The sequence below is a fragment of the Sinohyriopsis cumingii genome, chromosome 15 (assembly GCF_028554795.1).
Source record: "Sinohyriopsis cumingii isolate HCF-2022 chromosome 15, ASM2855479v2, whole genome shotgun sequence".
In the NCBI taxonomy this organism is placed as follows: Eukaryota; Metazoa; Mollusca; class Bivalvia; order Unionida; family Unionidae; genus Sinohyriopsis; species Sinohyriopsis cumingii.
Window position 1 is genome coordinate 93442874 of NC_142975.1, and position 16879 is coordinate 93459752.

General features: G+C 36.4%; 1 protein-coding gene across 1 annotated transcript in view; it reads right to left on the reverse strand.

Annotated features, from left to right (window-relative positions):
- LOC149782327 (uncharacterized) overlaps positions 1 to 16879 on the reverse strand; it is a 101464-nt gene that overhangs the window by 45553 nt on the left and 39032 nt on the right. Inside the window, exon 7 of the mRNA XM_089935114.1 lies at positions 12929 to 13443. Within this exon, the coding sequence (XP_089791240.1) occupies positions 12929 to 13443 (515 nt within the window). The remainder of the gene's footprint in view (positions 1 to 12928; positions 13444 to 16879) is intronic.

A 16879-nucleotide genomic window follows, 5' to 3' on the forward strand; every position in this document is an offset into this window, starting at 1 on the left:
AGTGGTGATGGTTGGGATGGTGTCTATGCTCCCACTATATAGTACGGATTGATTGATTGGCGTACATTTGTGGTAGATTCCAAACGGGGCATTAGGGATCCTGTTTGGTGTTGGGGTTTCGGCAATTTCGTATGAGTGCTTGTTTATTCTCCTATCCGATTTATATTTCTTGAATGAAGTTTTATATGTTGATTCTGGTTTAGACATGTTTGAGTGTTTAGTTTTTTTTATACTTTTGGTTTCGTTAATTACATATTAGTTTGTCTTTAAATTATGTATGTGTGATTTAATTTTTAATTTTTATATACTTGTGTTTAGTTAGTATAATGCAGGTTACGGTAGTATTTGGATTATTTGAATATATTACGGTTAGTTATATGTTTCAATGGCCCGTTGCGGATATATTCATTTTGTTCACAATAGTTTTATTGTCGTGAGTTAATGTTGCTACGGCGGATGTTAGTATGGTGGCCAGTTTGTATGATCTCGATATCAACCGATTCAACTGTTCGAGCCGATTATCCCTTCCTACGTCTTTGTCTAAAGTTGATTAATATTGTGTGAAATGCAGGGCCCGTATCCCCACAAGTGGACTAGCAACTATAACAACAAGAAACAAACGACAAGCAGTTACAGGTAACTGTGAACGATGTGGGACAAAAATTGTTCAATTTATTCCTGATCCAAACAGTATTAAAAAGGGAGGTGATATTGCCGCGCAGCTAACAAAGTAACCAGGAACACCATGAGGGAAATACCCAGGAGAAAAACACCTTGCAGGATATAATTACTGTGGTCCTGGTACCCGACTTGATATCGATTAGCAGGAACGCTCAATCAACAAATGTTACACGTGTTGCTGCTGAAAATAGTTAGCACGACAGGCAATATGGCAAATTTAACTCTCAACGTCTAAACGAATCGAGTATGCACATTTTGATGTTAGCGTTCCTAATGAAGTTCGTCAGGCTGATATTTTATTTTTAGCACACGATACTATTAAAATACGAAGACGTCGATTAACATATAAATACGCGTTAACAGTCTCTGATATTGCAAGTAGATACAAGGAAGCAGAGCTGCATTCAACAAAGACAGCCACTGATGTAGCTTCTGCGATTGAACGAATTTATCGACATGGTGGTCTACGATGACCAGAACGGCTACAAATTGATCCTGACAGAGAATTTCAAGGTGTAGTATCATCGTCGATGAAGTAACATAACGTCAAAATGCGATGAAGACATACTGCAATTCATTGTAATCAGGCAATTGTTGAGCAATTTAATGGAACACATGCTGAGCGGTTATTTGGATATCAGTATGCAAAGGAAATAATTCAAGACAAAAGATATCGCGAATGGTTTGCAAGTTTACCAAGTGTGATAGCTGCATTAAATAATGAAATTCCTCGAACAACCAACATCAAACCTGTTAGCGCGATCACAAAATAGCATACACCCGTACAACGAAGTGATTTTTAAAAACAATCAGTATTGGGTAATGTTACTGTAAAATATTTATATGAACCAGGTGAACTTGAAGGTGGTAAAAATGAGCGACTGATCCTATATGGAGTATTACCACAGATAACATTTCCAGTTTGGTTACATCTACCGGTAGACCCGCAATCTAAAGGTTAGATTCAACTGCTCAGCGTGGTTTTACACGTGAATATTTACAAGTAATACCTGAAGACACTCATTTACCACCGAAATCACTTAACTAGCACCCCTACGTCGATTACATTCAAGATAGGTGAGCATCATATTTTTGCGTGTATGACCAAGACTACTATCGTTTCTATCGACGGTAAATTGTCTTTGATCATTAATTGAATATCGCCACAACATTATACAATTACAGCTTGCAAAATGATTATTCTGCTGATGCTTCAGCGCTATGATAAATTTAACAACGAGATCAAAGTCGCGGTTTTTTTGTCACTTTGTTCATAAACAGCTAATTATTTTCTGACTATATCACTATCTGAAATAACCGCTGTTGAAGTGTATCACGAACTATCCTTCTACCTGCCACTATTAAATGATTATGTATCCAGAAAATCGTTCATATAAATGTTTGAAATCATTGTACGCATTATTTCCCTTTGAATTTTGTTCAGTTGCAGTCTGATTAATTTAATACACTCCTTTAATTCTACATCAATAGATATATGATCATCAGTTATCTCCTCGTAATAATCTACAAAAGTCTTTAGCCACCTGTGCGGAGATAATCAACAAACGGCAATCGTTGACCATGATCGCCGCACATGATCACAGCTGTATTTTTCAATAACAGCCAATCAAGAAACATTTTTAATATATCTTTAGATACTGTGCATACTTGATCCCTAATGATGATTTTTGGAATATATTTCTCTCCCATTCGATCAGGAGTCGACGTTTGTGTACACTGCTTGGCGGGCTGGTTCCATCTGAAGAAATTATGATAAGTACATGATCGCACTCCTCGTTATTTCATTACTCGTGCGAGTATGTGGGTATGTGTTAAAACAACCATATCATCTTAATTAAATCGAGATAATTCGATCATTCGAGTTGTTTTACCAGGACTACCCGCTCCGTTTAGATAAATAGTCTTGTGTCGGGATACTGGATCATGTACGGATGCCGCAGACGATAATTCTGATTTCTGATTATTTTTTAATAAATATCTTTGATTTCAACATCTGCGGATTCAGAATAATTATATACCACATCTGCGGATTCAGAATAATTATATACCATTTTGTTCTACATTCCCCCATGATACATCATGAGCGGTAAATTGAGTCACTAATTCTGAATATTTTCTTTCAATATAAAACGAATCCTTTGCAACTCTGACTTGACTGATAAGGAAACTATTTATCATCGATAATAAATTTATAGAAACATAAGCGATCATTGAGGATGTCGTTTATGATCATATGCTCCGCCTTGAGTAAATTTACGAATTATTCTTCTACCAGGATCCTTTGCGATTTTATTTTCATCAGGCGGTGGTTCCCAATCTTGGGTCTGAGGACGGTATGATATAATTGCTTCACTTACAATGAATGATATTACTATTTTACGATCAAGCATATATCTTAACAGCACTATTGGTGCCCAACATTTTTATGAGAAGTGCTTACCGAACCAAATATAACAAATATGATGAAGACATTTAGCAAACTCGAATGACTCAATACGGGCGAATCCAGTTAGATCAAAATCAGGTAGGGGTCCGTTTATCGATACCCTAGTCATCTCCTGCGTGGGGTGTCCAAATCTTTTGAAATACTCAGAACACTCTCCGTAACCAAGATAACGTCAAGGATAACAAGCGACCATATCCACGGAAATAACGTCGTTGTGGTCATACCTGGTTTTACACAATCCACCGTGTCCGTATTCACATCAGCCAAGCTGCACGTCTTCAAGAAGTTCAAATCGTGGAGAAGTATTACTGCAACATGTTTGTGTACGAGACTTTTCACCGGGTGATCTAAAACGGTCTTGTTATTGACCATATTGACTAGGATAAAAAAATAACTCTTTACACATCCTTTTAACTATTACACAGAGCGAGAATTCTGCACGTGGGAATACTGGAAAATATAAACCTTTTTCGAGGAGAGCAGTTAAATCCATAAATACTGAGACCTGTGAAGAAATAATATTTCAGTCAACGAACGCGGCTGGCAATTTTGGTATTAGCTTACGCTTGGTACAATATGTAGCAGATACAATAACCAAGTCAACGTTTTCTAAGAAGAATGAACAATGGATTTCATTTTATTATGTTCCGATAATGTTAGATACGGACGACATCCTTGAAAAGAAAAACAACAACGAAGACAAATCTATTAAGCTAAGTTCTCTCCGGTAGATTAATTAAGCAGTTATATATTTTACTGATTAATTATTTTGTCATTATTAGCTGGCACGATCACACAAATTAAATGTCTACATGATTATTGACAGAAAATATTTCACTTAACTTTTCTGCTTGCACTACAGTCCAAACTGACTAGGAAGTCGCTATTACCGTCTTTATAGTTATACACATACTTCCAGTGATTCATAGCGTGAATTCCCAAACTAACTCATGAGTTCCAAAAATAACTCATCATATAAGTTCCCAAATGACTCTGCCGTGAATTCCGCCAAAAACTCATCATGTAAATAATCAATGACTCATCACGTGAATCACTGGAAATATGTGTATAACTATAAAGACGGAGAATCGTGAAATCCTAGTCAGTTTAGACTGAAGTGTAAGCAGTAAAGGTAAGTGAAATATTTTCTTCGGTAATCTAGAGGTTGCGTTTTACACAATTGTTTTATAGCACATAGTTCAGAAATATAATTTAAAGCTATATTATGAACTGTATAATGAGTTACGAAAATGGCAATGATATTATTTCTGCTATTAAAAAATTAAAACATGACGGCATAAATATATCTGATGAACTAAATCCTGAGAAAAAGTATTTCTGATTCTGAAACATTACAAAAACGTAAATATGAAGGGGGATACACATTACCATCATAATACAGGTTCGTAAAGCAAATTCAAACGGGGATGCTTCAATCGTTGACTATAGTAAAAGAAAGTGAAGTGATGGAATTCATCCCTCTTTCTCCGTGTCACAAGATTACAAATTATGTCAGAACTGTCTCGTGAATATGAGGTAAAAATGACAATCAATACTTGCATAAGACATTTAAGAAAGATTATGTCAGAAACTGTCAGTGGTAATGAAAATGAAAGTTAGAGTGGAAAGGAACTTGAAATTATGTTAGATTTTAGTCTTCCTCTCGTTGATTTAATCGATTTGCCAGTAACAATATATCCACCTGTTTGATACCATCAGGGGGATTAAATGTGCCTGATCTCTATCACGCGTCTGTGTCATCTTTCAGGATTGTAATGTTCCCTTGTCCTTGATAAACTAGTAGATTTTTAAGATTTCACATATAAGTTCAGACTCAGTGTTTAATTTTGTAAGTCAAGCAAGTTGCCGGATTGGTTAGTTTGACATTTATTCTTGATAATAGCGGATTATGACATCGTAGATAGACCGGATTGATTGGTTTTTGCACAATCAGATATCCGGGTGGTACTTGCTGTGCAAAAGTATATAAGATATATCCTTGCGGGGCTTGATTTGATATTTCTGTGTTTGTATGATAGCTTCCATCAATTACGTCACATACAAGATTGACCGCGATCGTTGAGGTACTATTTACAATTCCCGGTGAAATATGACGGCCTTGTCCATGTTGTCCATTGCTGTATCTGAGAATGGTATCCTGCTGTTGTGTTATCTTTCTACATTGTTCAAGCATTTTAGGAAAGTTTTCGTTGATAAGATTGCTGATTGATTCTTTTAGTTTGTCAGTTGCAAGTGATGGTATTACAGATGTTGTTAATTGTTGTTCAGTTATTTTATAGTGATCAAGAAATACCTTATTTGAAACGAATGTGGATCACCCATAGGCATGATACACTTTAGTATTGATGACATTATCACAAATGCGCCAATTAATGTGATCAGTATCGTCTGTAACCTGAATTAAATGCTGCATCATTTCGATGATTTGTTGTTTTATTTCATCAGAATACGATTGAGTGATACAGTATAATACAATTTTTAAACTAAAATAAACGCGTATAAATTCGGGCATAATTGCTTCTGAAAAATTATTAATGTATCTTTCGTTCACAATTAATGTAAAATTCGAAGTAGTAAATAAACCCCAGTACTTTTCTGTTGATATTGTTGTGTCACCAAAAGTCATAAATCATTCCCTTTCCCAAATATCTTTTCTGTACTCTGGCTCCTTCATAAATTTCTTTTCGTCGGTGATGAAATCAGACAGTTTTGGATCAGGTGTTGGTGGAAGTATCGGTGCAGCAACTTCAGGCTATTCTAACACTGATATGATCGACGACTGATACATATCAACGACGTAATTCGGTTAATTGATCTCTATCGCGGACAATAACGTTGGTTCGTGTACTGGTTATGGCTATCTTGGATTCTTTCCCCGTAACAGATTTAATTGGACATTGAAATTCATCATTGATCTGTTCGATCTAACAACTGCCGGTTGTTATTCCAACAACTACCCAGTCATGTGTTCTATTTGGTTTATTTGTATTTGCAAATACCATCTAATTATTCGATTGTAGACCGCCGAACGATCTTGACCGGATATTGGCCAACTGTATTATACCCGCAACTGCGCAAGGGTGATTTCTTTTACTGGAATGGCGGTTGGAAAATTAATACTGAATTCAGGGTTGAATGAGCTTAATGATATCATCGTGGTTATCAGCGGAATTGCTTCTGCGGCTATCTGCTAAGGTATTTCTGTCATTATTTAAGCTCCCACTTTTCAAATCATGGTTATCTAAATCAATTATTTCATTGTATGTCTTAACCATTATATCAGTTCAGAATATAATATCGTCGTATTGTCAAGGCTTGATGATATCAGCGTCGACAATTTAAAATACGCTGTAGCTGCCGTGTGTAATTGTACAGCATAACCGTGCAATGTTGTGCTCGTGCACGTGGACAGCTATTTCGCGATAATATTAAAAACAACAACAATAGATGCTGCGGAAGAAACACATATTGTTGCTACTGCTACCGTTAATGGTATTAGCGCTGACAACACTATGCCGGTGGACGCAACGAGTGTAGTTACCGATTATACAACAACATCGATGGCAACTACACGTCTTTGGTATTTTGTTACTTTCGTTTTATACTTGTCAACGATGGATTTTAGCGCTGTTTTCCATTCACGTACTTGATCATGTCTAAATTTTTGATCGTCCATTATATTGTACACAGTAACCAATTGAAGCGTTTCAGCTACAAATTCCAGACACCACCAGTAAGATGTTGCGGTTAATTTTTTATCAGCTGCTTCCAGTATAAACGTTTCTTCGTTCCCGCTATTTAACACAACAGACACAACCCCGGAAAACTTATCGGTTGAATGCAGCGAGGGATATGTAGTGTATATACCAAATTTTGCAGCGCTGAACACAGACAACATGTACGCACCACTGACTCCAGTGGTATGTTTGATAGTATTATTTTGCTGTGACCATGTTGAGAATCCTGATGATATCGTATATACGTTATTGGTCATCTGTTTGTGAGGAACTTTAATCAGATCAATTTTGTTAACGATATCAGAAAATCAACTTAAGACATCTAGTGGTTTTTAATCGTTTCAATGCTCGTCTTGATATCAAAGATTTTCACGTCAGCCCTCAAGTTAGTTCCAAAGAATTCCTCTGCGATGTCATTACATTTTCGAAAGTTGCTATGGCGATTTGTAAACGTACTTACGTGAACATCATACTCGGCCCGCAACGTGGATAATTTACCATCAACGGTTCTGTAGTTAACGTCTACATATTTTTTATTGTTGAGCCATTTTCGTCAGATGTTGGATCTTTGAGCACTACTTTTTTATTTCCTTTGATGCTTCGTTCATCTGTCATTGTTTCGCCGATAATCTTTAAATGATTCGCAATGCTTCTTGCAATTTCATCTATGATAGTTCTGATGGTTATACACGATATATTTTAGTCTCTGATTCTACCTCCGTCAGTAAACACAGGGATGTTATCCGTGGTAGCACCGATAACTCTAAGAACTATATATTTGCATTTGATATTACTCGTTTTCAAAACGCCGTATTTATCCTGAAAAACAACAGCTTCATCTCGGTCAACTCCAGAGAGGATCATGATATCAGCGAGTTCGTCTTTAGTCGCGGAATTTGACAAATGTATTTCGTCAAATTTTCTTTTACTCTTAGTAGTCTCACCGCGGGATCTTCCATAAATATATACCATTATTCTTTTCTTTATGATCTAAATTAATGATTTCTCAAACTGTTGACTTGTATAATTAGATACGACTTTGCGAGGTGGCAAGGATGGCGTATTTGATACATCGCCAATTACAGCAATTGCCTCAAGGCCGCATATTGGTGGATCGGTTAATGTTTGTGTTGGTAGCTTTGAGTACCCGATTAGCACTCTGTCTGACGTCGTCCGCAGAGACATAGTGCATAAATTTATGCGGTGGAGCTAACCCGTACGAGTCAAACTAAACAATTCCACGGGGATCAATTGCGTATGCTACCCAATGAGTTCCTAAACCGGTACTATTATTGAGATTAATAATACCCGTCTCGGTGTTGTTTGGTCGCTGCGGTAACTAATCGTGCATAAAAACACCTCTATAATTTTTTTAGTTACTCAGAAGCAATAAGTAAGTCAAAATTTGGCATCGGCGAAATTTAACGCAGAGTTTCTGGAAGTCTCAAACGATTTCCTCGTGGATGAGTTCCTGGAAGCCTTAACCCCTTTCCCGTTGTTTTTGTAATGCAATTACAGCAGCAGTTCCACCAGCACCTAGCGCAGCCGCTTTTGCAACGGCTGGGCTGCAGCGGCTATTAGCGCTTGTGATGGATTGAGTAATGGAAAGATACCACCGGTCTTAGCGGTGTAACTGATGACACCAAAGGAAAGTTTAAGTCGTATTCCAGTTTTGTTTTGGAGTGGCTTTATCGAGGTGTTTAAGTTGACGCGCTGTAAACGGCAGTTATTTTTCACCGCCTATGATTTGATCGTGCTTTAGAGTTATTCTGGTTCCTGTTTTATTCACTGAGGCAGATTGTAGTTTTTTAATCTGACCAAGAGTCAGACTGACACTGACGTGGCGGTAAGACATTTTTATAAAATACTCGTGTTTTTAAATCGTTACATATTTTCCACTGGTGCGGCAACAAGTTTCATTCGACCACAGCACCTTCAAGCAACATAGCCTTGTCGCTAAGTATAACCGCGAGTGTTCTGTAATTAACACCACCTGGATCTACTCTAGCTCCGAAGAGTATATCAACGACATATTGTCTGAATAAATCAAGATGATCCAGTTAAAAGTAATAGATCAGATACAGTGTTTTAAAATCCAACTGTGAGATTTGTAAATCAGTGTCTATGTTTTGATCATGTCCCATATACGACATCAATCGATGATACGCGCGCGCAACACTATTATTTTTTATATTCAAGATTATATCTTCGAATGGTACTTTGTTTTCGTTTATTCGTAAAGAAACCTCACTGACTCCAAGGGGGTCAAATATCACGTGACTGTGTTTTTGACTACCCAACAGATCATTATTTTGCAGTGCAACAAATATGTGTCTTGGTGCAGAAACACCTTGGTAAGATGCTATTTGCAACGTAAATACTCCGGTAATATGTCTCTGAATGCTATCCGTGGACACTGTGTGCCATGACAGCAATGACTTCCCGCCTGTGTTCATGAACGAAAGTAATTGTTCTTCGTCAGCGACCCATTGAGTCATTAAAGTCATCAGCAGTGAAAGTTTAAACAGGTTCAGCTTACCAGCAGCAGCTCCACCAGCACGCCAAATATCATCATAATCGTTACATTCTCGTACAGCACAACTGCGTGTTTCGCTCCAAAGATAACTTGTCTTACAATTCTTCAAAATCCAAGGATATGTGACAGTGGAATCGCGCAAGAAAATCTTCTACGATTACCTTTCAGCACATTTTTACGCGTAGCAAATCCAAGATTGTAATCGTCGTTGGTGCTTTGCAGCATCAAAAATTCAGCAGCTGGTCTATCTATCGCTCCAGGTGGTTGTGGGGCAACCGCGGTATCTCGTGGTACTTGTACTCGAAGAAATTGCCTGTAATCAGGATGATCAGTGTTATCTTTGAAAAACGTCATCGACGGACAAGCCGATCTCGAATAATCGTCGGAATATCTTGCTATCCCTATTATTGTTGTGGCAATATCAACATCCTTCTGAATTTTATCGATGTTTTATCCATCAATCATGTAGGAGCGCTGTCAAATAACGCCATAATACCATTATTAACAAAACAACCATAGCCCCGGCGTCGTATGGTGTATTGGCAACATCTGTTACGCGCTCACCTTCTAAGTCAATAAACGCCTCGAAGGGTAGAAAATATCTACTTGTATCATGGACATGCAATTCAATTCTTCCACGTGCATTAGGTACGCGTGCGACATAAGAATAAAACTGATAATCACGCACGGATTCATCTTTGTGAATTGGTTCATCCATATTGAATGCTGTGTCGGATTTGAGTTCGGACATCTTATTGTATTGTCGTTTTTCCAAATGATTACCGTGCAAACCAACGAAGACCACTTCCCTAAATACAACTTGTGTTTGTTTCGCTAGGTTCTCTTTGTCTTACCAAATCTGCATGTTTTTGATTTGCGGCTTGATTTAATATTTTACTGACATTTCCAGGAATAACTTCGGTGCTTGGTAATTTTACTGGTTGTTGCTGAACCACCTTTCGTCTGCGTATTAATGGGGCTATTCTTTCTTTGATTGTAGTGAACGCTTTACCAGCACCGTCGCTGATTACAGCAGGAGCTTTTTCACGAAAAACGTCGATGTCTTTCATTGATAACTGGTTTGCGATTCGTGCTGATTTGGGAGCTATCCTTGTAAATAATCCCCGAACAACATGACCGACTCCATCTCCGTAATACTAGTTGTAAACGGGTAATTGTGAGTTTACTACTCTGACCATCTCGGGTCTGCGGTGGTCGTTGTTGTGTATAATCATCTTGTTTCATAGTTATTCGTTTAATCGCTGTGGTAGCCGTCCACGATTTCATTAATAAGTTCCCGATACACATTAATATCCATAATACCGCCTTGAAATAATCTGTTATTATATTGTTTGGACAAGTAAGAAGACCACTTCGCGTAAAACCGTTACCAGTAGCATCGGTGCCAGGTGCATCGTAAAAGTTTTCCTCTTCAATACAAGGTGGAGCGAATGAAGTTCTTCTTTGATGATAAAATATCTCCTTGTAACGGATGTTTCTTTTTTATCTCGTCAACTTCTTTCTCAAATTGCGCGATTTTATCCTTGTATTTACTAGAGGTTCTTTGTATATTTTCAATTTCTCTAAATATCGCCTGTGTTTGGATGTAATAATGTATCACGAACCTGATATCCGTAAGGGTTAATCAAACTAGAATTCTCCTGAAGTTGTCTCTAACCCTTTTTGGTTAATTGAGCTGGTGGTTTTGAAGGTGGTTTTGATTCTGGCGTAACAAGTTTCTTTACATCACTGACCTCCTTGCGGACTTGATCAATGCTATCAAATATTTGTTGCATTTCTTTCCAACCGGTAGGGGTTGACCTGCAGCTATTTCAGTCGGAAGTTCTCGTAAAATCTTCTTTGTTTTCTTAGCCCTCGCCGCTATTTTTATCAGTTTGCTCAGCGGTTTGTTTTACTGATGAAAGAAGACCTTCACTAGCCATTGCGACTCTTTTAGTAACTGTTGTGATAGGCTTAAATTATTGTCCTGTACACGTTGATAATTCAACTTGTGATTCTTGACCCGATTGCAATTTTTGCTTAACAGCATCTCTCAACGGATGATATGTCTTATTTGCTTGTAGCCGTTCTCGAGCTAATCTAGCTGTATAAGATTCTTGCGTTGGTGGCATTATTTGTTATAACTTTATTTTAATTGATAACGGCAACGAGAGTGCAGCCAGGACATTCCCAGTCACCCCCGCGATCCTTTCATTTGTGATTTTTTTGCGATTTTCATGAAGTCTTAATTTTGCGATTCAAGAGTAAGTCAATTAGAGGCTGTTCGCCCTCTCAGCTGCTAACCTAGTGTATCATCATCATTTAAATTATAGACATGTTCTCCCATACGGGCATGTACATATGTCAACCTAGTGGAGTTCTCAATTCCCTTAATATACTAGATACAGATGGGAATTCATTCCCCAAATATTTTAAATTGCCCTATGTTGCATAATGATACGTATCTTTGTAATGGAAAGAAATATCGATGAGCTGCAAAAAGAAGTTGGTAAGTTCTATTCATGTACTGTAAAACCTGCTAAAGACACCTGCGTAGAGATACTGTCTGCTTATTCAGGACACTATACTTCCTAAATATCACACTTGCTCAATAAGGACAACATTTCTCTTAAACATGCACATTTCTTCATAAAAATGATCTTATTCCTATGAAATGAAATCATGCTTACAAAAGACAATTTTTTACCTATATAATTAAATCTCCGCATAAGTAAGAATGTCCTTAAAAAGGTTTGATTATTATAACATATATAGTTTCTTCTAACTAGGACACATGTAAATGAAGGACAATTTCTTCCAGAAAAGATATCCTGATCATCAAATACAATGCTCCTCTCAAAAAGTAGAGACCCCTAAAATACAGGTTCATAGAGGACATGTTATTCCTAAAATAAGACTCTTTTTCATAAAGGTAACTGCTCCCCCTATAACGACTCGTGCTTATAAAAACATTGTTCATCATATAAAGAACACATTCTTATAAGGAATATAGCTTCACCTTCGAGTACAACTCTCGTAAATGACGTTGTTACTAAAAAAAGAAGACTCATGCTATGAAATGACACCGCTAATCCAAAAGTACAAAATTCTTAATAAGGACATTGTTCCTCATAAAAAGGGTCTCCTACACATAAAGGACAATGTCTCTTATATAAATAACACCTGCTTATAAAGGATAAAGTTTACCCTACTACATAACGTCTACGAATACACCACAATGTTCCTCTTACAAACAAGGAACACCTGTTAACAAACGATACTAATGAACATCTGAGTGTAAAAGGATACTCGTCGTGCAACAAACGTGTTCTTGCCTTTAAAGGATACTATTCCTTATAAAAAAATATTTTAAAAAAACACCTGCTCATAAGCGACAATCATTACCGGTTTATTTTGTTGCTCTTTCATATTTCAATATTAAAACAAGCTTGGTGTGGGTTTGAAGATTGAAATTTGTTTCCTTACTTGTAAAAATATTCTTCTTTTCTCCGTCGTTCTCCTTCTTCATGTCCATAATAAAAGCGCCGATAAAATCCTCGATTTTTCCCTCATCGAATTTCTTCAAGTGTTCATCAATGAGTTCTAACTCTTTCACCACTTGCATTTTTCGAGTAATGTTTTTGATTCCAAAGAAATCTCCCCTAATGAATCTTAATATGGGCATGAACAAAACCGGAGATCGAACGGAGGCGTAATGTACAAAGGAATTAAAGCCATCCATTAGTGTTCTAAACCTAGGATCGTCGTGGCTAAATTGTCCACAGAAGACGAGGTGTGAAATTACATTTCCAGCACTTGTCTGAATATGCGACATCATTTGAAAAGGTTTTCGGTTGAGATTGTCAATTTCAGAGAGAAAAAGCTTCACTTCCACCTGAATTTTTTCGTCGAGTTTTGACTTTCCAAATCCAAAATTCCGGAGAGTCATGAGAATAAATTTCCTTAGATTCTTCCACGTTCTTCCGAAACTGCTACAATATCTGTTAAAAGAAATCAAGCAATAACTGTTTTGTTCATTTGGACGGAATGGAATTCAGCGACATTTTATCATATTTTTGATAGAGACTTATTGATGCAGTATAAGAAATCGTCTTTTCCGTTATGATTGCGACCGTGTGAACAACCTAAACAGGGCATTTGACTGCTTAAATTAACTAAAAGTTATTTTCTAGGCTATGCAGTTTGTAAAACTTAATCAATATTTTTGTAGAATAAAAATCCATGGATGACTGATGCAGGATAAAGGGCAAGTTCCCATCTTTGTCGATGTGAAACATTTTTTCGCACTCGAAGTGCCTAAGCTTTATACATGATTTTGTATATATTTAGCTAATGTTATAATGACGTATGCGAGGGTGGTGTCATTTATTTATTGATATATCTATTTCTACATATAACTTACCCGAATAGACTTGCTTATAATTCGAGTGCAACTGAACACAATACATACCGTGATCAGTTCTATATTTTTTGAACAGATTACTTATAACAAACTGCATAGACCGAGAACTGCCTGTACCAAATGCGAAGATCTGGATCGGAGCAAGTTGCAGTTGAAACCTACTTATAAGCAGGAATATGCGGTAAATAATTGTACGGTAGTTTGCGACATTTGCGTTTAATCTGTAGTACCTTTGAGTGTGAGCCTCTTCTAACTTCTCTAACCTTTTAATTGTTCAATCTCATGTATGTGATCATAATTGGTACCGAATACGCTAGCTACAAATCTGGGTCTATCCAATTTGATAATATTAACTGTGGAACAAAGAACTTACACGCATGAAGTAAATGCTCCTCACAACCATACTGAAGAAGAGAGGAATATCACGGAATGTTTGCATAAGCATCGAGAAATATTTCTTTTATAATATAAACTATAACACATGAATATTTCACAATGTTCTTGTTACATATGTTATCGCATGACTACTGTTTCATATCTGCTTGTACACCTATACGTTTCCACATTACATATTCATTTAATTTTGTATTGATTAATACGGTGTTTTGGTAGACATTTTGAATCGATATTTCTACACACATGTCAATAACAGATCTGTTTAAATTATTTCACTGACAACCTTGCATCCATTATTCTCGATGTAAAATATCGAACATTTTTAAATCCCTATTTGTTTTGAATTCATTTGGTACTGTATATTGTATAGTCACCAGTTCGATAACATTGTTTACCTCCCTTAAAGAATATCTGCAGAGTTATCATTCTTGCAATAAACGTACATGGGTTACTTCCAGGGAGAAATGTAACAATAAATTTAAACAAAGGAATAGGCGATCCATGAAATTTAAATGTTAAAAGTACGTAACATAAACGCTCTGAAAAATATCATTCTTTATACTTGATTTGTAAAACGTCGACTTATTTAAAACTTTTCATGCATTTGAAATCGTCTTTCAGCAGGAAATACATTGGAAAATGTTTCGTTTGCTCATACTTTATGATTTATAAGTCAGTCGATTCCAGTCAAACATAATAACTTATTGCTATCAAACTGGATCACGTTCAAACAATTTGGACTTCACGCTTAATAAAATGAATCTTTGAACTAGAATTGAAATGTATTTTAGTAGAATTGTATGTGTAGTTTATTTGCTTACATAAATGTTTACCCTATTTTTGTTTCAAATAAGGGAAAGTTTGCGTAAACTTGAAGGACCGTAAATTTTAAATATGCGGGAGAAATAGAAAAACAGATGTCATTTATAAATTTGTCAAAGTACTTTTCCTTCATTTTTGGAAATGAATACCTAAATCTTGAAAATACAAATTACTCATAACAATAACAGCAATAACATGGCAAACTTGTGAAGAAATATGGGGTTCGAATTTATGTGAGTCCATCGAAGAAACTAATATATATTAAGATTGAAATAAAATATATTTGAACCTGTTAGGGAAATACCAAACTCTGAATGGTTTTTACCATCTCGGCGACAACTATAGAGATGAAATTGCGCACGGTCAATTAGATACAGGCAAATGAGATAACGACTTTAATATTTGCACTTTGAAAAGTTATGCAACTGAATATATTAATTACACCGTGCCATTTTCTTAACATTAAAATGTTTTCGAATGAATCATGTACGGAGCTATAAAACATTAAGTACTTGCCACATACTTAAATTGTAAGCAACGATACAAACCCGTGTGATTTTTCAATGATTCAGTATTCATATGCAAATTTAACCACAATATGTGCAATACTTCTGTCGTGTACTTGTCGTTTCTAAATGTCAAAATGGCAAAGAATATAGTCATCGTGTTGGATGAGCTTTTGCTCCATGCAGTTGTCCCGGAAATTTTTACTAGACATATTAAAAGTGGCAAAGACTTAAAACCATTACGTGATTCGTAATTCAGTATTGTCAAAATAATAAATATCAGTGTTAGTTGGATTCTTTTAAAACAAATGAAAATAATAATTAAAAAAACTCCAAATTTTTAATGCTGTTCAATTTATATTCCCTTAAATTGTGTTTTCTACAATAAATGTATGTGTGCATTGTATTAAAAGCCATTACAAACTAAGTACTACTTCAAAACATCTTGTTTTGAGTAAATTTAGAGAGAATATTCATAATACTACATTTTACGTAAAAATGTCAACCAAAAGCAAATGAATTTCCAGTAAATGCGATTGATTAAGCGTGCCATAATCATGATGTCGCGTATAAAAATAAAGATATGTATCAACGTCCTATCAAGCTGATTCACATGGTGAACTCTATATAAAAAATAAACATATTCGAGAATCACTCGCAAACTTGTTGCTAAGATCAGCTATGAGTGGTAAGTTAGCCTTGGTCGCAGGTACATAATTATCCAATAGTTAATAATAATGGAATCGATTTATTATAGTCCAATCTGAAATTGGAAGGGCACAACAAACATTAGCAAACTCTCCGGTGCAGCAGTTGTCACACGTTCAGTTGCCGCAGATTGGCTGCCTTCATAGGCAATATGGCAAATGTATTTGCAACGTACCAAAACTATCGAGTACGAAAGGTTTGATGTCAGCACGTCGAACGAAGATCTTGACGCACATATCTTGATTTTGCCAAAATGCCGTCATTGGCACATCACGTAAACTGCACACATACAAATACGCCTTAACATTCTTTAATATTGCAAGTAGATACACATATGAGGATGCGGTATGGACTAAATAGCAACGTAAGTCTCAGCTGCGTTAGAAAGATCTTATTTTCGTGGGGGGGGGGGCTGCAATTACCACAGCTGTTACTGGTTAATCCTGGCAAAGAATTTATCTGTGTAGTAAGATTGCTGAGACAACACCATAACGTTAAGATCAGACGTGGACACATCGTGGTACATCGTGATAAGGTAATCGTTGAATGATTTAATTTAACACTTGCTGAGCCATTGTCAGG